The sequence below is a fragment of the Engraulis encrasicolus genome, chromosome 23 (assembly GCF_034702125.1).
Source record: "Engraulis encrasicolus isolate BLACKSEA-1 chromosome 23, IST_EnEncr_1.0, whole genome shotgun sequence".
Classification (NCBI taxonomy): domain Eukaryota; kingdom Metazoa; phylum Chordata; class Actinopteri; order Clupeiformes; family Engraulidae; genus Engraulis; species Engraulis encrasicolus.
In genome coordinates, this window is record NC_085879.1 from 3,297,661 (window position 1) to 3,320,900 (window position 23,240).

General features: G+C 43.8%; 2 protein-coding genes across 5 annotated transcripts in view; one reads left to right on the top strand and one right to left on the bottom strand.

Moving 5' to 3' along the window:
- The first annotated feature begins 38 nt into the window (after nt 1–38).
- LOC134440683 (transforming growth factor beta activator LRRC33-like) lies at nt 39–6,968 on the top strand. The gene is made up of 3 exons (XM_063190809.1): nt 39–107; nt 290–1,984; nt 6,960–6,968. The coding sequence occupies exons 1-3, from the start codon at nt 39–41 to the stop codon at nt 6,966–6,968; spliced, it is 1,773 nt and encodes a 590-aa protein (XP_063046879.1).
- Nucleotides 6,969–7,454: 486 nt separating this feature from the next.
- Nucleotides 7,455–23,240, bottom strand: part of LOC134440288 (uncharacterized) — a 31,403-nt gene continuing 15,617 nt past the window's right edge. The window contains exons 1-4 of one of the 4 annotated variants that reach the window (XR_010032940.1): nt 14,090–14,894; nt 12,762–12,894; nt 9,925–10,085; nt 7,455–8,135 (exon numbers count right to left, since the gene is read on the bottom strand). Coding sequence is in view for 3 of the 4 variants with exons in the window: in XM_063190298.1 (XP_063046368.1) it covers nt 7,583–8,135; nt 9,925–10,089; nt 12,762–12,894; nt 14,090–14,870 (1,632 nt within the window). In the remaining variant the exon portion in view is untranslated. Of the gene's footprint in view, nt 8,136–9,924; nt 10,090–12,761; nt 12,895–14,089; nt 14,895–15,533; nt 15,962–23,240 lie in introns of those variants that run through there. The other 3 variants (XM_063190299.1, XM_063190298.1, XM_063190300.1) reach the window with 3 other exon arrangements.

Below are 23,240 nucleotides of genomic sequence, written 5' to 3' on the forward strand. Positions count from 1 at the left end.
AGAGGATGACTGGACACAGACTGATTATCTTAATATGCATGTCTCTGCATGGAAACTCGTACAGACTCTTAAACAGCCCCACAGATGGTACACACACTGGTGTCAAGGTAAGTTTAACCATGCAAATAGTGGAAAAAAGACAATTTTGTGGGGAATATTTATATTCCAGAACCAGAAATTATTATTATTTTGGTAATATGTTTTAGATGGCATAGTATGTGCATTTTGTATTTGCTAATTAAACAAACATGTTTGTCTGTTTTGCATTTTCAAACGTGAAAATATTAAGAGGGAGTCCTGGAGCCATAGGAATCTCTCCTCTGTTCCCTGGAGCTTGGATGAGCGTCTGATAGATCTGGATTTGTCAAACAACGTGATAAAAAACTTCAAAATGATTAACCTCCAATTGCTGGAGAGGCTGGACGTAAGCTACAACCATCTGAGTCTCATATACAACGGCGCGTTCAAAAACTTGGTCCGGCTCCATGAGCTGAACCTGGCAAGCAACTTGTTGAACAACAACATAATGAGCAACAGTCAAGCCTTCAAAGACCTCCGTGGCCTGAGAAGTCTGGACATCTCCAGCAACAACCTGGATGGGGAGGCGGTAAAACAATTCCTCAACAATGCTGCATCTTCACTGGATTCGTTGACAGTCACGGGAAACGTTGTATCAAAACTCACAGCCCAGTTCTTTGCCAACACCAAAAACCTGAGAGTCATTAACTTGGAGAGGAACTTGATTTCAAAAATCGAAGAGGGAACTTTCGACCACTTGAAGAAGCTCACCGAGCTGAACTTGGCCCAGAATAATTTGGCTTTCATCTGCAACTTTAAACTTTCCCAGGTGATTCATCTAAACCTTAGCAGGAACTCCCTTGAGTTCTTCATAACCCATGAAAATGAAAATGTGCATCAACTGGAGGTTCTGGACTTAAGCTACAACAATCTTCTGTACTTCCCTATCCTGCCAAAACACAATCACCTCACCCATCTCCATCTCCAAAACAACCGATTAGGCGCTCTAACAAGGCCCGTCTCGGAAGCACGCCAGCTTTATGAGGATGTAACCAACAGCAAGAATTATACAACTGATGACAAATTATTTGCATATGCTGACTGGCACAATATGTCATTAATTTACCTAGATCTCAGCAGGAACCTTTTTAGATCATTTCCTCTAAGTATGGTCAAAGATCCATGGTCCCTGCAAATTCTGAATATGAGTGGCAACTGCCTGCACAACATCAGTGTGTATTCATTTGGTAAAAATGATCAGCAGTCGGGTCTCCTAAATTACTCCTTGCCTTCATTGCGGCACATAAGTCTTCAAGACAATAATGTACACCATTTGCCCCCCACCTTATCAAGTACATTTCCCAAGATAGAGAGAATAGTCCTTGGAGGTAATCGCATAAGGCCTTGCCCCGTGGAGACGACTGGCCTCTCTGAGGTGCAGTGTGCTTCTTTCAGCAACATTACTACACTGAAGCACCTGGACCTGCAAGACAATAATCTCAAACTCTTGCTTCCTGGTACATTCGCAGACAGCCCTCTGATCTCTCTCGATCTGTCTGCCAACAAGCACCTGACAATTGCCAAAAATGCTCTGTGGGACTTGGAGAACACCCTAGAGTCTCTGAGCATCGGAGGGAACAACATGACAGATTCCCAGTTTGGGTTGTCGTGTATGGACAAAATGAAGTTCCTGAATGTATCTCACAATAATGTCAAGAACCTCCCTGTCATAGCAACATGTTCCCCTTTGATGGCGCTGGACGTGAGGAACAACAGTTTGTCTTCTTTAGCAAATGTAACGGTATCCCTCCTATCAGTAATCTACATAAGCGGCAATTCTTTCAATTGTTGTGAAGCCACATGGCTGCAGAGCCTGAATGAGGCCAATGTAACGATCCCAGATCTGAACAGCACCGAGTGTCTCCATCCAGTCAAGAGCGTCATCCCTCTTGTTCAATTACAGGATGTATCCAGTGAGTGTTTCATCAAAATGACAGTAAGGCATACCCTCCAGTATGTACTAATCATTGTTGGTATAACGTTTGCAGTCATATTAATTGCAGTCCTTTGCTATACGCTTAAGAAAAGGTCAGGCCATATTAGCCAATTTTCACTTTTTGGTGCTGGTAGTGTCTCCCTTAATAATCTTTTATCTGATTAGTTTGTTAATGTGTAGTATCCGTACAGCTCAACTGCCGTCATTCTTTGTACGGTACAGTGAGTCAAAATCCCCCACAAGACCACAATAAATCAACAGCTGATCTGTTGATGAACCTCAAATGTTATGCCACTATCATGGCACTAAACTTGGGTTAATACACCCGTGGAAAAGCGCCCTCCCTGCACACACTATTAAATGTACCACATTTGAGTAGAAAGCTCTGTCAATAATGAGTATATTCTGGAATATCTTACATAGAGAGTTGTCCTACATTACAACAGTGGCTCCTAGACAGCCAGAGATGCTCTCACTATTAGCTGCCACATTTATCATTAAGATGTACTGTAGAAAAGTATTGTCTGTATTATTATTATTATTATTATTTTATTCTTTGCTTTGTGTTGGTCACAGATGAAAAGTTGCTATTTTGCTAATATGTTCATCAATATGTATGGTCCCTGCCAAATAAACCTTTTCTACATTCTATATTTCTAAATTGCCAAGTTAACTTGAACTCATGTGAACATGGTGGTGATCTTTTAATCTCCCTTAAGGTGAGAGGGCACCTCAAAATGTCATTTTTCTAATAGTTTGATGATTTTGAGATTTTTAAAGAATTTGTGTAATTATTGTCTTCTGTCAAAATAATGACTGGAAAATGTTGTTTTAAAAGTCATTTGGTTGCTAATTTTGTGTCATTTTGGATGTGCATGACCATGAAATTGGCAAAAATGAATCTAAGTATACTTTATGCAGCCAAATAGAGACTACATTTGACATGAAACAGACATTCAACACATGTAGGCAAAGGTCAAAGGTCTCTACAGTCTAAAAATGTACTACATAAAATGAAGCTAAGAAAACTTCTGATACAAAATGTCTTAGGTTTTATGTTCCTCGTGCACTGGAGCATTTTCAGAGTCCAATCTATTAAACTAATGTTGTGGCCTATCGAGGGGTACCCTCATGGTAGTCTTTATGATGATGAGTGCATCTTACCAGAAATATAATGCTGAGGTCTGACGCCAATGTGTTAAGCAGGGGATCCCACTATTGGAGCAGTGGACAAGCAGCTTGGTGGCCACAGGGGTGATAGTGAAAAAAAATCCTGAGCCTGAACTTTTTTCCTGTTCCAATGACGGGTCACATATGTCACATACAAGGCCAATTTTGACACACTATTCAATCATTTAATAGTCTCATTTGAGATGCTTTCATTTTTGTCTCATGTCTTATTCACGAAAACACACATCATTTTCATCTTGTTAGGCTATAGCCCTTAAGATTGACTGAAAGAAGCTGGCCACGTTCAATTCTAGCTGTAAAAACAAATACCAACGAATGCAGTTAGAAAACTATTCTAGGCTTGTGATGTTGCAGTATAGTTATTGAGGTGGGTATTGAACCACAATGCAACATTTAAACACCAGAATGCATTTCTGAAAACATGGTAGCCCACATATTTTACCACATGAATTAACTCAAAGCTGCATAGGGGCCTATGTAGCAGCCACACCTACAGGTCTGTAGGGGGCAATACTACGAAAAAGAAGCCTACAGTAACTACATTGTCTTATAGACTACACTGTAATATACCTTTCCTGTGCTGATTCATTTCATTTTCATTGGGACATTGTTCATATAACTTGTCTACTTCCTGATATAGTGTATGTTTAGATACTCATGGCCCCATGGTCTATCCATCAACCCCTGCCTTCCAGCTGTAGGGAAACGCCCATTAAGCTTATTTACATGAAATATTTAGGGGACAAGCGCATAATTGGCTACATGTAGGCCCACGTTCACATCGCTAATTTCGGACTCCACAGATGTCGGAACCGGCTCTGGTTATTACGGAAAGGACAGTGACTACTGTGTGACTACTGCGTGTCTTTCGCATTGGCTTGTCGTCACTTAAAAGACATGAAAATCAATCGCGTGCACACATTACAATGTATAAGTTGCAAAGATAACAACAGAAAACAACAAAAACAAAGACCGAATTAAACTAGCCTACTTGAAAATACCCCAGGGGCATGACAAAAAGATGAACATTCACTGCATGTCTAGGACACGGTGGCCTGGCCACATGAAATGGAACGCAGACATGCCAATACGTTAATGATGGGAGTGTCTGATATTGATAATTGCTCCCTGCCCTCGAGTCGGGCTAACGTATCACCCTTTTTTATAATACCAGTGAGAGCGTGCAGGAAAGGTAACCTGTGCATCGTGCGTGGAATAATTCGATTCGAGTACACAGACGGGCTACGAGAGGGAGCGCGCGCGAGAGAAAGGGTGAACCTGTGCGAGGCTGTTTGAGTTTCACCCAGCATGACAGAGCGCGCGCTGGTTGGATGATCAATCAGCAAAACTATTCTGAACATCTCCCTGAAATCAGTTTTTGACACATGGATTGTCTAGGAATGACGCAAAACACCATCCTTCAATCAACAGTACACAATCCACGAACCCAGCTCACACTGGGTTCCCAAAATCATTCTTAAGTGGTAAATTGTAGACCTTGATACATCCGTTATGCAGACTAGTCGATTCAATCCATTCCAAAGTAGTCACACACTAGTTGCAGGTTAAGCCATGTCTCAAATGTGAAACATTAGCGATCCAATTTCAAGCATTCCACGGTCATTTGGACATGTTGCAAATGGTAGCCGCTATTCCAATGCAGACAACATAACGCAATGCATCAAGAAGCAACATTATCATGACTGGCATAGCCTAGCCTACCGTTTTGAGCATACAAACTTTTTTGAAAGAAACTACTTCTACTTCCATCAAAGTGGGTCAACATTGCACCGTCATTTAGCGCACATGAATGAGGACAGCCGAGTCTATTTCAAACATATTCTCTCAATGATTTCCAAGCATGAGGCGACACGCCAACATACAGCGGGCAAATAATAACCAAATCGCCTACCTTCAAACGTTGTCTTTATCACATAACTGTACAAGTATTCCACTTAGGCCTACATCCACATGGTTTAACACACCCAAATCACAAAGCAAGCAAGCCATGCGGTTTTGTGCTAACATTGTATTTTTGCAATGCCGCTTCTGCTGCCAGTGGTGCTGGTGGTGAGTGACTCGAGACATAGAACTATTTTTGTTTACATGTTACAGCTGTTAAGGTGTCGGGATGATACAATGTTATGGGCTGCTGCTCATTTGGGTTCCTTTCACATCTCTTACAACTGGCTGTTGCGCGCTCATTTATTTCCACCGTACATTAATGAAGACACACGCGATAATTTATTATTTTATTAATATTGGGGACAGATTTTTTTTTTTCTACAGCCACCCTACGCCGGATTTCCGGCGCGGCGCCGGACTGCTATCACCCCTGTGGCCAGTGTATTGCCCATGCATTGGTGATGACACGTACGGTCAAGCCCACTAGATGGCAGCACTAGTGGCATAGAGTAGCACCGTCGGACAAACTGGGATGCAAATACTCCTGAGACAGAGGAGAGACCAAGGGGCTTAGAGAGCAGAGCACAGGAGCCTACACATCAGTGGTGTCAAACACAAGGCCCGGGGGCCGCATGAACACAGGCACTCTGAGATTTTAACAAAAATATGGCAAAACTGTTTATAACACATGGGCATTCCAACCATATTTGCCTTCATCATATTTTACGTTTTTGTTGAAACCTCAGAAAGCTTTTTCTTTCTTTTTTTTTACTCCCGAGACAGGACGGATTAAAACGACTTCAGGGCACAAATAAGAGGATGTAAATGTGCAAAAGGGCTCGTAGCGCTCAACAACGTATGAACAGGAAGGCTTATTATGCTGTGGCCTTTGGTCTTAGAACTCTGTAGAATGACTCAAGTTTCACAGACTTCACATATGAGAAGGTATCTTCAGAGGACCACCATGGATGAAATTTAAAAAATAAAACTGTCAAGAAGTATGAAGGAAACCAGAGTACCTGAACTAACAGTTTGACGACAGCCTACATGAAAACACCAAACATAGATGGGCTATTCCACATTTTGCAGCTGTGCGGTGAAACAAATACAAATAAATAAACACACACACACACAAACCTACCCTACCACCACTCTCCACAATAGATAGATAGAGGCATTTATGTACTTATTTACGAATTTATGTACTTATTTATGATCATACTGGATTAACAATTGTCAGTTGAGGAAAACCCGGATTGTCAGCATTCTCCTTCATCCTTCATGACACGCTATGAACGGAGCAGAGAAGACCACACAAAATTATTATAATTTTATAGCGTGGGAGAGTAGAGCCGGGTGGTCATATCAATAAAGAATGCAAACACTGTAACAAGAAGAGGGATCAAAGTGTGCAAGGAGGTGAGCATGCAAAAGTTAAACCGGTGTGTGGTCAAGGTGGGGAAGGGGAAAGTATCATTGTTTCCCAGAAACGTGAGTTTTTGGGAGGAAGTAATTTGCCTAAGGTCATGCAATTGCCAGCTGCATTCAAGATGGTGATATAGAAAATTCAAGTCTAAATATTTTTGTCTTCATTTGTTTTTTTACCCCAACTTCCAACACAACCATCCATATTCAATACGATTAAGCTTACAAATTAGGCAAACGTTAGGCTTAAGATCTAACAAGACAACAGACACTTATAGGCCTGAATTTATTTATGAACAATGGAAATATGAATAGAAACACAACAAATGTATGTGAACATGACTTCATTGACATAAAGACAGATGCAGCCTCACCCAGTCAGAAACACATTCTAGTTAACAATCGTGTGAAACTTAACCAAAAGGTGTGCTGAACTCACCATGTCAAGTGATCCAAAAACACAAGTGAGATCTTAACAGACAAATTGTACAACATTTTGTTGATGATCAGATACAACCCCAAGCAGCTAGATACCATCTCCGTGTAGACATAGCTTTGAAATTTGACTGACGTCTGTATGCAGTTAGCTGATGTATGAAATATGAAAACTTTAAACAATAAAAGAACTTCAAGCCCCCCCTTCACACACTCAAGCACACGCACGAAAGCACACACTCACACACACACACCACACACACACTGACCACACACCACAAACACACACACACACACACTGACCACACACCACAAACACACACACACACACACACACACACACACACACACACACACACACACACACACACTGACCACCACAAACACACACACACTTTGTACACCACACACACTGGACACACACACACACACACACACACACACACACACACACACACACGCGCACGCGCACGCGCACGCGCACACACACACACACACACGGGCAGTCTCATCTGGGATGTTGACTGGACTTCTGTACGCTTAGTCTTGTGCTAGCAGGTTCAACATTTTTGTTTGATCTGATTGGTAAACTTTGAATGTCTTCCCCTGCCATCATGATGGCTTTGTCCTCAATGTGACGTGTAGGTTCTCATCTTCCAGATGCCAAGGACACACTGACTGCTTTTGGTCCCTGGAAGCAAGGTAGGCAATGTCCTGACACACCGACAAAACTTTTAAATGCAGATCATCAGGAATGTTGACCGTGTGTTCCAGTGTGGGCTCCTCACTGGCCCCTATTACCCAACTAACTAAATTAAAGAGTTCAAGGGGAACGACAGTTAGCCCTTCATTAACAGATACATCTTGTGGAGGGGGAGCATCACTTAACAGTGTTTTCAGCAGCAGCGCGGCTGTGTACAGTGTCCTGGTCTCCTCTGGTGTTGTGTGCAAGTCTACCGTCTTTTCTTCAGTCGCGCTGTTTGACGGAGTCGTCTCCCCGGACTGGGAGGGTTGCTCTGCTGCTGGGGAAGGTTGTGTCGTGTCCATGGGCGTCTCTGTCTCTGTCGGTGACTCAGCAAAAACCAACTGGGAAGGGCAGCGCTTGAGGGTTTGAAATACGAGCTGATGGAAATCGCGGCGCAGCCTACTCTTCAACTTCACCTCACTGTAACATAACAACACAGCAACAATTCAGAGTCACAGCAGGATCATCAAAAGCATAGGCTTAAGTTGAGCTTCAAACTTGTTATGTGTACTGGTGTACTGTCTAGTTAGGCTACTTTTCACAAATCAACAGAGGGTGCATTCCAATATGCGGACTTGCGTCCTCCACTTGTGCTGGTGGCCTCGTACCAGGAAGACATGTGATGACATCACTTTCAAAAGCATTGTATTTGAATATCTTGCAAAAGCTCAATTGTAAAATAATTGACTCATTTGCAAACTGGGTGGTGAATGAAGAATAGTCCCCCAAAAGTTGTTGTGGCTAGGCTGACAGCGGGGAATTTCCACGGAGTAGGGCTTCAGCAGAACGTGAGGCCACAAGCACAAGTGGAGGAAGGGAGTCCGCATATTGGAAGGCACCCAGAGAGTAAAGTGTGGTGGAGAGTAGGAAGGGGTGTGATGAATTGACTGGTCTGTCATTGATCATTCAGAATGTTGTTGATCACATCTGTTTTTATCAGTAAAACAAATGCAAATGGTTTGGAAAAGACTGTCAGTTATATTTAGGGCTTGCCCTTCACTGCCTCAAAGCATCTCAATGCATATTTTCATGTGGGACAGACTGTCTCAAGACCCCCCCCCCCTCCCCCCCACACAAACACACACACAAACACACACACACACACACACACGTGTGTCTGACTCAGGAACTCCTCCCCCCGCTCGGGAACTGCGACTGTGACTTTGCACCTTCACCTGCACTACATCACAGGAATTGTCTTTGTCCCTGCAACAGTATGCCATGCGCTGCTGAGAATGAAGTAGGAGAGAGAGGAGGAGTCGTCGCGTTGTTGGGAAATGACTGAAACCTGGGTCCCCATGGACAATAGCCTGTATAGGGTCTGCATCCGAAACCTGTAGTAGGCATTGCCTCCATACCAGTAGCTAACACTCAGCGCCCTGAACAGTGGCTTCCATGTAAAAAGCCAATCATTAGTAAGCCCAAATCGGACATAGCACCTTTATTTACATAACCTTTGAATCTGTAGGGGCCGCCTGACCAATGCCTGTACAGTTGTCAAACTCCAGCGGACATCACAGCAGATAGGACCGCGTATAGAAAGTCATTTGGGTACTCGGGCTGTAATGATTGTATCGAACCGAGAAATCGTGATACACAGAGTCACGATACTGTATTGTGATACAAGGAGGCAGTATTGTGATACGCCTTTTTTAAGTTTTGTTACCCATTAGTCCAGAAAACAACCACATGATATGAAGTGATAATGATGATAACTTGAAGCTTTTATATTATTTTTTACACTATCATATTTCAACTTTTGAAAATTATTAGTGGACTCTTGTAACCTATTCTACCAATTTTTTATCAGTTTTTATTCATAATTTAATTTTATAATGTTGACAAATGTGAAATCGTGGGGTGTATCGAACCGCAGGTCATAAATCGTGATACGAACCGAATCGTGAGTTGAGTGTATCGTTACAGCCCTACTGGGTACCGTTTGCCTCCAGGTTGAAAGCTTACTAGGTTATTCGATTATACTACATAGGCGCTTCCTTGTTTTTGAGTGCACTTTCTGATGCACCCAGAACCCCCAATTGTATGTAATCAGATGTCCATCCCCACTAGCCTCACAGACAAGCCCAGAACCCACCTAGCGACACAAAATATCAAACCATGAAATCTCTCCTCCAAGGACGACGGCGCTCTGTGTGAAACTCACTTTGCATGTAACAAGTAAAAATAATTTGATTTGCCTCGAAATTACCTGTAATCTGAAGCATCAAGGCCTTCAATGGATGTCGCCATGACAGTGAAGATCTTCTGCAGCTGCTCCATTTTCATCACTTCCTGGTTGTTAATCAGCCTTTGGCGGATGATCCTCTCACAGAACATCTTGTAGCTCACATCAAACGTTGGCTCCTCCACCTTCCTTTAAAAAACAAAACAAACACAAAAATAGAAATATAAATACATTGTATAAAAACAGGCTGGTGTTGTGATTGCCTATGTTCACATACAAAAGAAGCTACATTGTACAATGCTACATGTATAACAAAAACAACCGCAGTGCGGCCTCAGATGAGACGACGGGGTTGCGGAACTCCCAATGGAGATGAGAATGCCCATTATGGGAGGGGAAATGGCTCGACCAGACAACCAGAGCAACGGAAGTAAGAGTTAGGCAGGCTAAAGCCATTGACCCTGTGTTCCATTTTTTTACACAAAGATGGTGGCTCACAGAGCCTTTGGCACACAAGTCACCATTGTTGTTCAAAAATAGTTCCAGGAAATGAGTGTTAAACACAGAAAGTGCAGTAAAGGTAAATGAAATTCATTTTAATACATTTAACGTCATCTTTGCTTGTTAGGTAGCGGTTCTAAGTAGGGATGTTAACCGGTAACTGGTTAACCGATAGTCGACCGGATCAACTTTAACCGGTTAAAATTTTCTGCCACCGGTTAACCGGTTGTAATAATAATAATAATAATAATTATAATGATAATTAAGGGGCGTCATGGGTGAGCGGTTAGGGCGTCAGACTTGCATCCCAGAGGCTGCCGGTTCGACTCCCGACCCGCCAGGTTGGTGGGGGGAGTAATCAACCAGTGCTCTCCCCCATCCTCCTCCATGACTGAGGTACCCTGAGCATGGTACCGTCCCACCGCACTGCTCCCCATGGGGCGCCACTGAGGGCTGCCCCCTTGCACGGGTGAGGCATAAATGCAATTTCTTTGTGTGCAGTGTGCAGTGTTCACTTGTGTGCTGTGGAGTGCTGTGTCACAATGACAATGGGAGTTGGAGTTTCCCAATGGGCTTTCTTTCTTCTTTCTTAAAAAATTTCCTCCCAAAAACCCCAAAAAAACCCGATAATTTTGAGGTTTTAGTACGATAATTCAGCATTTTCCATCTGGCAACAGTGGCTGGACACGGCAGGTCCTTTCTGCACAGCAAAAAAAAAGGCTTATGTGGAAAAAAAAGGGAAAAAAAACAGTGCTGTGCATATCAGGCACGCGAACGTTGTATAATTTAAGATTACCGGTTAACCACCGATTAATGAGTCTCAGTAGCCGGTTAAGAGTTTTTTCGATTTTCGCCATGTCCTAGTTCTAAATTAATCTCCAGCAAAAAGAAATACTGCTCCCTAGAATAATTTGATTTTATGTGAAGCATTTCTTTACGGACAGATTAGGGTTAGGGATTGATTTGATCCGGGCACAATTTGAATCGCTATATCATTCTTTTGTTGAGTTTACTGTTTGGTATCATCACTTATACATAGTGCTGTGGGAACATGGAGAAGGCACTTCTATTTTTTTTTGTTTGTTTGTTAATTCACCGGTATTTTTTTTATTTTTTATTTTTTTTAATTTAAGGGCTTTTATGCTTTTATTTGACAGGACAGTCGAAGATGGTGACAGGAAGCGAATGGGACAGCGAGACAGGGGAGGATCAGGAAATGACCCCGGCCTGACTCGAACCGGGGTCCCCGACCCCGTGGATGGGCATGCAAGCCCAAAAGTGGAGGGCTTAGCGCGCTGCGCCACAGCGCCCCCCGAGAACGCACTTCTGTGGCTCCATCACGGAACACATTTCCATGAACCTGTGTAATTTTGCCAAAATCCGTGAAACTGACACAGATTTCATGCCGTTCAACAAAGACGCTTTTGCACACCTCTGTAGTTGGGCAGGTGCGTAGGATGTTATCCCAGCGGGGTTGTCAGTCAAGTGCAAAGAAATCCCGCACACTGTCCATTCCACCAACAAACTTTAATACAATCTTTAACTTTAACTGAAGAAGGTCGGATAACCAAAACGTTGTATTAAAGTTCGTTGGTGGAATGGACATTGTGAAGGACTTCTTTGCACTTGACAGATTTCATGCCCCAATAGTCTGTGTCCATTTCACGGAATTCTGTGCGATCAGGCTGTCACACATGTGTTGCTGGGTGGATACCATGCTGTGTTTTGCATTGCTGCAATCAGTAAGAAGCGTGAGAATGCTGGCGTGACCATCTATCTTCCTCAGGACCAGAGTGCACTTTTGACAACGGCTGCGCTAAGTCTATGTTTCCAAAGGGAACTTTCACTTTGTCCGAGTCCACACAGCTATGGACAATATTAAGAAAACCATGTACTTCAATTTTTTATGATATGCAATTAAGTATGTAAACTGTGTTTTCTGCACATATGAAGTTACTGTCATTTCACTGCAAGCTAGTTTACTAGGGTAGGGTTGTGATTACTCTATGCTATAAAGTACTGTATGAAAGTGAAAGTCCAACTGAGAAACACCAACTCCCATTGTCATTGTGACACAGCACTCCACAGCTCACTGCACTCATCAAAATTGCATGCATGCCTCACCCGTGCAAGGGGGCAGCCCCTAATAGCGCCGGAAAGGGAGCAGTGCGGCAGGCTGCTACCATGCTCATGGTACCTCAGTCATGGAGGAGGATGGGGAGAGCACTGATATATTACTACCCCCACCAACCTGGCGGGTCTGGGGTCGAACTGACAACCTTTGGGCTACAAGTCTGATGCCCTAACCGATTACCCATGACTGCATGTTATTTATGTGAAGAAAATAATAAAACACATACGTTGTTTTCTTTCTGGTGTATTCTCTGTAACAACTCCTGTGGTACTGCACCCCCAGAGCCACACAGTCTTCATCTTTAATGTGAAGAAGAATGGTATGGTCGTCGTTTTTCTCAGCAGCTTGCAATAACTTGCCTTGTGGAAACAAACAAACAACAGACAGACAGTGAGTGTATTCATCCCAGGTGAAATTAAGGTGTCGGGTAAACTATTAAGATCAAGGCAAGGCACTCAGACATGACATCCATACAAACATACCGGAATACCTATGGCAGCCATGTAATCTTACCCACATGCAGAGATACAACTGTGTGCTGAGTAGATTTAAGTAATATGACACGAGTGTGACCAAAACAGCCAGAAAGGACAGAAACAGAAAAATGGTTTGGAGACACCACCAGCAAAATTACTTTACATGTTGATCATTACCCCTTATTTCTCCCCGCTTCCTGTTGAAATTGCACAAGAGTAGGTAAATGAATGCATTCACAGTGAAGCTTCATCATCGTGATTGAATTGGACTGTGTTTTTTCGGTGTATCATTTATTTCCTGAACACGTTCCTGTACGTTTAGTTGTTATGACATATGTCAGGGGTAGGCCTATCAAGCTAAAATCCACAGCGGGCAAAATCTGGGATGAAGTTGCGTGCCAAATTCTATATTTGCTCAAAAATGCTCTGAAATTGTACAAGTACTTAATACTTCAAGTTAGACCATACATTCCCTTGATTCAGTTAGGCTACTGTTGTAGGCCTAGGCCTAGGTCTACTAGTAGGCCTAATGTTGCATTCCCCTGCGGTGGGAGCTTCCAGGTATGCAACCAGGAGGCAGCTACCTCCCACTTGAAAGCGTTCCAACCAGCAAGTCAAACTTGAACTATTTCTATCACCGTGCACTCATGCTGTGCACTGTCATTGCTGTGTTGATGTTCACTTCATTTTGGCCCCAGCTCGCGACTTGAACATTCCACTTCAACAGGCGTTCCAATGCATTTCAGCATGTAGGAGGTCAGAAATATCCCATCTCCCACCCTCGGGGAATGCACCATAAGTTACACTAGTCTGTACCCACTCATAAGTCTTGTGATGCACTCGTTTTGATAGCAGGCCTATTAATGGTGTATGTGGGCCAACTGTAGACATTGGAAATGCTCTAGGTCAAATAGCCTATGATAGCTCAGCAGGCCAAATTTGGCCCCCAGGCCTGAGTTTGACAACCCTAACCTATGTCAAGGAGCAGTGGTTAACCATTCAACCACTGTGTGTGAGTTTGTGTTCTGCTGTTGGGGGACTGATGGGATGTTGAACGTCAATTTTGGATATCGCTTACCTTTTGTTGACGCTGTCGTCAAATACTCTACATTTCGCTTGCCTGTTATGCAATTGCGGGTGTATTTCTTTTTCTTGCAAAGTATGCAGAGGTCAAAAGGGAGTGGGTCAGGGATGGAGATGGGCAAGTCTGATCTACTTTCCTGTGTAACACTCGGAGTCGATGTTGATGGGATTGAATTATCTTCACTCCTTGAGTTGTCTTCAGTCACTGGTTGAGTGTCAGTACTAGCAGGCCTCTCATCGTTTCCCTTGCGTATGAGACGCTTTTCCACTCGTGAGATTTCTCTCCTGTCAATAAACCTTGAATAGCATCTGGGATGGAAACCAGCGTCCTCGGGAATGTCTTCATACTCCAGATCAAGGCAGTGTGTGTGTGCCTCAGCCGTCTTTCTGTGCTCACCACTCAAATAGAGCCACTGTCGCATGCAGTTCCTGTACGTATTCCACCGTGTCATTGTGAAAGGATGGCATGCTTCATGTTCTTTAGAAGCTAACGGTATGTGCGCATAGCACCGCAAATGTTTTGATGTTTCGACTTCTTCTGTCTTTATTCTTTTTCTGGTGGTTTTTTGGCGGTGGAGATTTTCTTCTTCCCAATCTGGATCCGTACTGCTGCATGAAACCGCGAACCTTTCTAATGTAGGCCTAATCAAAGAACTTGGATCTTCTTCTTCTTCTTCTTCTTCTTCTTCTTCTTCTTCTTCTTTGGATTTTAACGGCAAAGAACTTGAATCATCTGAGTTCAAGTTATTTGGTTTAATTTCACTGGTAGCAGCCATCTTGCATTCGTCACGTCACGTGCCTGTCAGAGATGCCTTGCGTCTCTCCACTTTTTTTTTTTTTTTGCGTCCCTCCACTTGATAACGGCAGATAATCTCTATAACAGGCAAACCACAACCCAATCAGATTGCTGTATTGAAACAGCTGAGCGGAAGAAAACAGCCCGAGAGAGCGTGTCCTCGGGCAATCGTCTTTTAAAGGTAAGAATCGTGATAAGAACTGTATAAAGATATAATAAAACAGGTGCTTTCATACAACATTGAAAGCATATTGAGATTCTCTGTTTGTAAGTAAGGCAATGGTCTTTTGAAGATAGACCCAGAACGTATTTTATATTTAACGATGTTTCAACACACGAGGCGTATTCTACACATGTGTGATTTAGGCAGTCTGCGTGTAATGTAAGATTTAATTTGTCACTAATTCACTGCACCAGTTAATTAGTGAAATCATCTGGTGATTTCACCTGGATTTGTCCAGGTGACTTCACTAATTAACTATAATGACTGCAACAAATAGTGCGGGATTGTAATTTCTGAAGCCGGACTACCAAATCCTGCTCATTGCTGTATTTGTGCTTTTATTTTCTGATACTGTTAAACTTGTAACTTATTTTTCTCACGGCATCGGTCACCACAGCAATGGTTCATTCTGATTCTAACCTTCTGTCACAGCATTGTTGAAAAGCACTGCCTTCTCCTCCCTCATCTGTGCTCTTCTTATTTTGGTCACGTTGGTGAAGTGTTGGTAGCAGCGTCTGTGGTACCCAATCCCATTTGGTACAGGAGTGGGATCCTGGCTTTCCTCCAGCTGAAATGTCTGCACTGCATCTTCTGCCACTGCACTTTCCCTGCAGTTTAGGCCTTTCCACAGAAAGACTGAACTCCTGAATTTCTCCCAGCTTGTATTCGTAAAACTTGTTATGGGTCCATCACTATCCACTACATGCATGCAGCATTTCATGGTTGACGATCGTCCTTGAAATGAGGAATAGCGCAGTCCTCGTTTTGCCAGAGAGAGTTTGGATTCCTAAAAAAATATCTCTGGTTTTGCGTTCACAACCTGTGTTCACAACCACATTCACTAACGGACGTGACGTGTGTCCTACCTGCATGTGATTGGTCGATGAAACGGTGATTTAGGGTCTTTCCGCCCTGTGAATTTACCTTTTTATCGCTTTTGGGGTCGAGGTATTTATTTATATTTAACGTGTACGCTCGTGAGCATTTATGTATAGCGTCTAATTTTTTTTCTAATTAGTTTGTCTTCTAAACAATGGCTTGTGAACTTTGAGAGCTTCGTGTACAAAAATCTTGTGAGAATCTGCATTGCTAACTTTAGTAGTACACTAACCTGTCTAAAATATCTAATTATTGATCTCTATGCCTAGCATAACTAAAAGTGTGAAATAAAAATCACATATACAATTGCATAACGTAATATAGCCTACCAAATAATATCACGGAATTGTATTTGGCTGAGTCACGAAAGAATCAGGCATGTATTTGAGATTAGGTGGCTTTTGGGAAATGCTATTGGGAAATGTAGCCTATGTCTGAATTCATTAGTGTTAAATGTAACGCTCTTATTGTGATATGGAATGTTGTGTACAGTAGAGATGGTTCAGCCAATCAATCACCTGCATGGATATACTCATGAACGGCGTGACGTTTTCCATGTGCGTTACGCCCATTTGTGGGGGAAAACAACACATGCAAGTCAATTGGTGATGTTGGGGATTAATAAACGAAAGATACGGACCTGTAGACTAGCGTTGTTCACGCGCAACATGCCGAAAACGTGTTGCGTTGCCGGTTGTTCAAATAATATAGCCAAACAGCCGTGGCTGAAGCATGGAATGTATTCATTTAGGCTAGCCAATGTAGCATGTAAGTCAATGAGACATTCGGTTTGTTTTCACCCATAAAGTGGTGTAACGCAAATTTAAGAGCAAAGTACCCGGATGACCGTTCATGAGTATAGGGTGTGACGTGATCACGCATACTGGTCAGTGTTCGGGTACAGCATGAACAGAGAAGTCATGCTGAAGTTAAGCTCCGTGTTTATTGAATAAATAAGAAAACTGTGAATCTCCGCTCCGCTCATTATTCGTCACGTAGGTGAAATCTGCTGCTGCCGGATGAACACCTCTACAGGTTATGGGCCCAGGGCCGAAGAAGAGCGAGCATCAGTAGTTTTAGTTAGGCGCAAAGTATTACGCGATAACGTTCAGTTTGGAGCTGAGGAGAATTTGGCGGGCTCGTGGTGAAGATGGCTAACCGAGCCACTGGAGTTCCAGCACCACAGTTGCTGTTCGACGGGTCTGAAGAAAGATACGACCTGTGGGAAACGAGGTTTTTGAGCTGCCTACACATCCTGAAGCTAAAAGGGACAATTTTGTCAGATGAACCGGAGGAGCCGAACGACGATGATCGACGAAAGAATGCCGACTGCTACGCCGAGCTGGTAAGGCTAGTCGATGACAAGAGCCTGTCGCTAATCAGGCACGAGGCTGCTGAAGATGGCAGAAAAGCATTGAAGATACTGCGAGAGCATTACGCCGGTAAAAGTAAGCCGAGAATCATTAACATGTACACGTCGCTGACAAAGTTGCGAATGAGAGAAAAAGAGACTGTTACTGATTACTTGATTAGGGCAGAGAACATTATCACAGCTTTAAGAGAAGCAGGGGAAACCCTCAGTGATGGACTGATCGTGGCCATGGTGCTAGGCGGGCTACCAGAGGCGTTCAAGCCATTAGCGGTGCATGTGACACAGAATGAAGATAATGTCACATTCGCAGACTTCAAGCGAAGGCTGCGGGTTTATGAAGAGTCAGAAAAGATGAAAATGACAGAACAAAGTACAGACAACGTGATGAAGACGTACGCGAGACAGAACAAAGGGCAGAGCAGAGCTGAAAATAGCAGAAAAGATGAAGATGCCGACATGACGTGCTACAAGTGTGGAACAAAGGGACACAGGGCGCGAAAATGCTACAGGCGAGTCTGGTGCGGCCATTGCAAGAACGCCACGCACGCAGAGTCCATCTGCAAGAAGAAGCGCGAGCAAGATGGCGCCAGAAAATTCGCGGAGAAGCAAGATGGAGCGGTTGGAGCCGAGCAAGATGGCGCGGATGGAGCCGACGACGCCCTCTTCATGGCCAACTACCAGCGAGAGAGGCCACTGGGCAACATGAAGAAGAAATGGATCATGGTCGACCCGGGTGGTGACTTCCAACATCGTCAACAACATCAGTTCGAGTATAAGTTCGAGAGCTTCGACCACTCGTTCCAGTCGACCATCCACTCGGTGGAGTTGGAGGTAGGGTGGCCATCGGTCCGTTTTTACGACCTGTTTACGACGTTCGTGTGTCCCTCTCTTTGTCTTTCCTCTCCTCCTCGCCTTGTGCTTATGGCCTCGATATACGAGGCAACGTCATTGACACAAACTAGATTGACAGACGGTCGTGTTTCCGATATCTGCGTCCGCCATGTTACTCCAGATTTTACTACAGACCCCGCACAACAAATTAACTGTATTGCTGTACTGGCAACGCATAGTGCAAGCAAGTTTGTCCGCTAAATGCATTTACAACGAGGGCTCTCATAACTTTTCAACCAGGGCAAAGAAAGCATCTTTCTGCACGGGCGCTCTCTGTATTTTGAGCTCGTGCTGTTGCTATGGTTATCCAAGCGTCTGCAGGAAAAGAAAATGCTGACAGAAGCGGCTGCCTCTCGTTTTAAAACACAGCTGATCAACACACTCCTGACATTTACTTTCAGTAAAGTACTTCAAATAAATTGTAGGCTATGCACATCATGCATGCATGAAAAAAGATGAAATAAATACAGACTACATCAACAGAGGGATTGTCTATCGTATACTCTACTGTCTCTGAAACGTTAAATTAGTTGTTCTGATGACTCCTTTATCGGAGTGGGGATGTAGGTGTAATGAAATGCGAAAATCCTTCCCAAAACATCTTGTTTTAGAACTAAAACTGTTTTTGGTAGCCGAGTTAGTCGAGGTAAGATGGCAGCGCAGCTTCCTCATTTCAGCCTGCTGTTTAGAATGACACGAAGTCTGGGAGTGACACGAAGGCGGGGAGTCAGCCAGTTGAAGCCACGGGTACTGCGCAAGGACGCTAGGTTAGATAGTTAAGGGGCGGGGTTGTCCGGCCGAAGTCCGGACAGGTGGTCACCCTAGTTGGCGGATGGAAGCAAGTGCAACGGGATGGCGCAGCGCAGAGGAACCGCGGTGATCCACCTGCTGGACAGCAGGGGACAGCAACGCAGGGCGCAGCTGAGGGATGCACTCTACATGCCGACATACCCACACGACATCTTTTCGGTGTCGAGGGCTGCCAACGGAGGTGCGACGGTGATCTTCGAAAAAGGGGACAGTCGCATTATCGGCAGTGATGGACGCAGGTTTGACATACATGAGAGTGGTAACTTGTATTACTTGCCTACTGTTGAGAATGATGCTGACCATGTAAAAGTGTGTCATGATGTGCAAACCTGGCATCAGATATTAGGTCACTGTAATTTGGAAGATGTGAAAAATTTACAAGGTGTGGTGAAGGGCATGGAGATTAAGGGAGGTTCTTCTGGGGTGAAAATGTCATGTGATGTGTGCACACAAGGGAAATTCACACAGACACGAAACAGGGAGCCAGATAGGAAGGCAAAGGGGCCCCTAGAGTTAGTACACACTGATTTAGCAGGCCCCATGCGTACCCCGAGCATGGAAGGGCACCGATATGTGCAGTCATTTACAGATGATTACTCAGGCACTGTGTTTGTGTACTTTCTCAAGTCGAAGAGTGACACAGTTAAGGCCACAGAGAAATTCTTGGCGGATGTAGCTCCCTACGGGCAAGTCAAGTGTGTCCGTTCCGATAACGGCACTGAATTTACAGGGCACGAGTTCCAGACACTCCTAAGGAAAAATAGGACTAGACATGAGACATCGACGCCTTACTCGCCCCACCAAAACGGCACTGCAGAAAGAGGTTGGCGCACCCTCTATGAGATGAGCAGATGCCTACTGATCGAAAGCGGGTTACCTGATAACTTGTGGAACTACGCTGTTCAGACCTCAGCCTATGTGAGAAATAGGTGTTACAATAGGCGCACAAAGAAGACAGCATACGAGCTGTTCACAGGCAATGTACCTAACCTGTCCAAATTGCAAAAGTTTGGATCTGCGTGTTTTGCTTACAAGCAAGAGAAAGGCAAAATGGAATCGCGATGTGACGAAGGTGTTTTCGTAGGCTTAGACAAAAACAGCCCGGCATACCTAGTGTACTACCCAGACAAAGAGAAGGTACAGAAACACAGGTTGGTGAAATTCACAACAAAAACGACAAATGAGATGAGTACACAAACAGAGCAGTCACACACAGGTTATGGGGACATACATACCATGGTTGACAACACTGATGATGATGAGAGGGTTGATGAGAAACCTGAAAATGCAGGTCAGTGTGTCCAGAGTGGTGGTGTTCGTGCTTCACCTGAAAAGACTGAACGTACCCAGCCAGGTGATGTCACAGAGACTGGTTACAGAAAGAACCCACCACGGGCCAAAAGGAGGCCGGCTCACCTGCAGGACTATGACACAGGTGACACAGAGGAGGACAATCTCAACACTTGCGTGGACTGTTGTTACAGGGCAGTGTGTGATATACCTCATACTTACCAGGACGCCATTGCGTCAAACAAAGCAAGGCAGTGGAAAGCTGCAATGAGAGAGGAGATGCAATTTCTTGAGGAGAACGAGGCCTTCATCCTGACCCAGTTGCCACCGTGCAAACAGACAGTGGGGGGTAGATGGGTTTACACGTTGAAAAACGAGATTGATGGGTCTGACAAATTCAAAGCAAGGTACGTAGCAAAAGGCTACAGTCAGAAACCAGGTACAGATTACGACGAAACATTTTCACCCACAGCTGACATGACAAGTGTAAGGGTTGTGATGCAAAAAGCAGTGCAGGAGAATTTAGTCTTACACCAGATGGATGTTAAGACGGCTTATTTGCATGCACCAATTGATTGTGAGCTCTACATGGAGCAACCTGAAGGGTTTGAAAAGAAATCAGACAGGGGTGAGAAGCTAGTGTGCAAGCTACAGAAATCCATTTACGGGTTAAAGCAATCTGGGAGAAATTGGAATGCAATGCTACACACATGCCTGGTTGAGAATGATTTCGTCCAAAATGCTGCAGACACATGTGTTTACACACAAGAAAGAAATGGTGAAAAGGTGATCATAATAGCATGGGTTGATGATCTCATCATTGCTGCCAGCAAAAAGGTGCTGAAAAAGGTGAAGCGGACGCTCACCGAAAGGTTTAAAATGAAAGATATGGGGAAACTGAAGCATTTCCTGGGGATTGATTTTGAACAGACAGATGGTGTCGTTACAATGTCACAGGAGAAATTTGTGAACAAGGTCTTAGACAGGTTTGGCATGCAGGACTGCAAGCCTAGAGAAACACCATGTGAACCTAAGCTTGAGTACACAGAAGATGCAGAGAAAATGCAAGAACCGAGAAAGTACAGGGAGGCTGTAGGAAGCTTAATTTACTTACCCACATGCACTAGGCCAGACATAAGTTTTGTGGTGAGTATACCCTCCCAGCACTCTGCTGATCCATCTATCGAGCACTTGAACACAGTTCATGTGTTCAGATAGGCTACCCCAAAGGTACAAAAGAGAAGAAATTGTACTTTAGGAGAAGCGACACAGAAAAACTAGGCCTAAGGGTCTACAGTGATGCTGACTGGGCATCAGATTTGGTCGATAGGCGAAGTACATCAGGGTATTGTGCCAGTCTTAATGAGGGAAGCTCTTTGGTCTTTTTCTTGGAAAACAAGGAAACAACCAACAGTGGCTTTATCGACGTGTGAGGCAGAATACAGTATATGGCCTTAGCATCAGCCATACAAGAGGGCATTTACTTAGAGCAACTTTTAAGTGGTGTTGACAATTACAAATATGCACAGAGCACAGTGTACGAAGATAACCAAGGTGCCATTGCACTGGCTAAAAATCCTGTGAATAGACAGAGAAGCAAGCATATTGACATAAAGTACCACTTCATCAGGGAGAATGTAAATAATGGAAGGTTTACTTTGGAGTACTGTCCTACAGAGCAAATGGTTGCTGATGTTTTGACCAAGCCAGCTACTAAGCTGAAGCTGAGAGGTTTTGCGAGACACATGTTTGGTAATTGAATGTAATGCAATGTTTTCTGATGTAATGAGTTGTTTTCGATGTGATTTTGTTTTCTATTGATGTAATGGGATAAGAGCGAGTGGGGGTGTTAAACGTAGCGCTCTTATTATGATATAGAATGTTGTGTACAGTAAGATGGTTCAGCCAATCAATCACCTGCGTGTGATATAGGGTGTGACGTGATCACGCATACTGGTCAGTTCGAGTCCAGCATGAACAAGGTGAAGTCATGCTGAAGTTCAGCTCCGTGTTTATTGAATAAAATAAGAAAACTGTGAATCTCTGCTCCGGTCATTATTCGTCACGTAGGTGAAATCTGCTGCTGCCGGATGAACACCTCAACAATTAGGGACCTGGCATATTCATATTATTTTGTTTGATTGTCTGCATCACCTTACTCAAGCAGCCCCATCTCCTGTTGAAGCAAGAAAATGGAAAGGACATGGAAGAAACTGAAGACTCTGAGCGATGACCTGCATGATCCAAAGGAAACTGGTGATGAACAGAAGAGGGTCATCGGTCCTCCTAAACCACTGCCAATGAAGACAGCAAGGTAACATTTGGGACTACAGTAGAATAGCATTACACATAAATGCTATATATTCACAAAGTTAACCTAAAAAGGAACCTTAAAAATGTGTACGGCTTTGTCATGTTTAAAACATTCTGTCAAAAGAATTTATATGACCATAATCATCACTTTTTCCGTAGTCTCAATTTCCTCTATATTGGCTTGTGCATTTACCATCACCATGCTGTTATTTTCCCATGTGTTTACCACAGACAGTTGTTGTTGTGGTACACAATGAGCTGGTTCCAGTATGTAATTACATTGGCAGGTGTCCCACTGTTGATCCTCTCTGGGTACGCTGTGACATGAGTGACCCCCCTGGGCATGGTATGGCTTGGTGTAGAGCCCATCTCCACTGGCAACAAAGTCACTGCTATCAAGCTGTACACTATTCACAGTAAAAGTGCTTAATTAGCCTATCTGACTAGTCGTGTACATTTGACCATAATCATACTATGGGCAGTCATGGGTAAGAGATTAGGGTTTCAGACTTGTAGTCCAAAGGATGCCGGTTTGACTTCCGACCCGCCATGTTGGTGGGGGGATGTAGTCA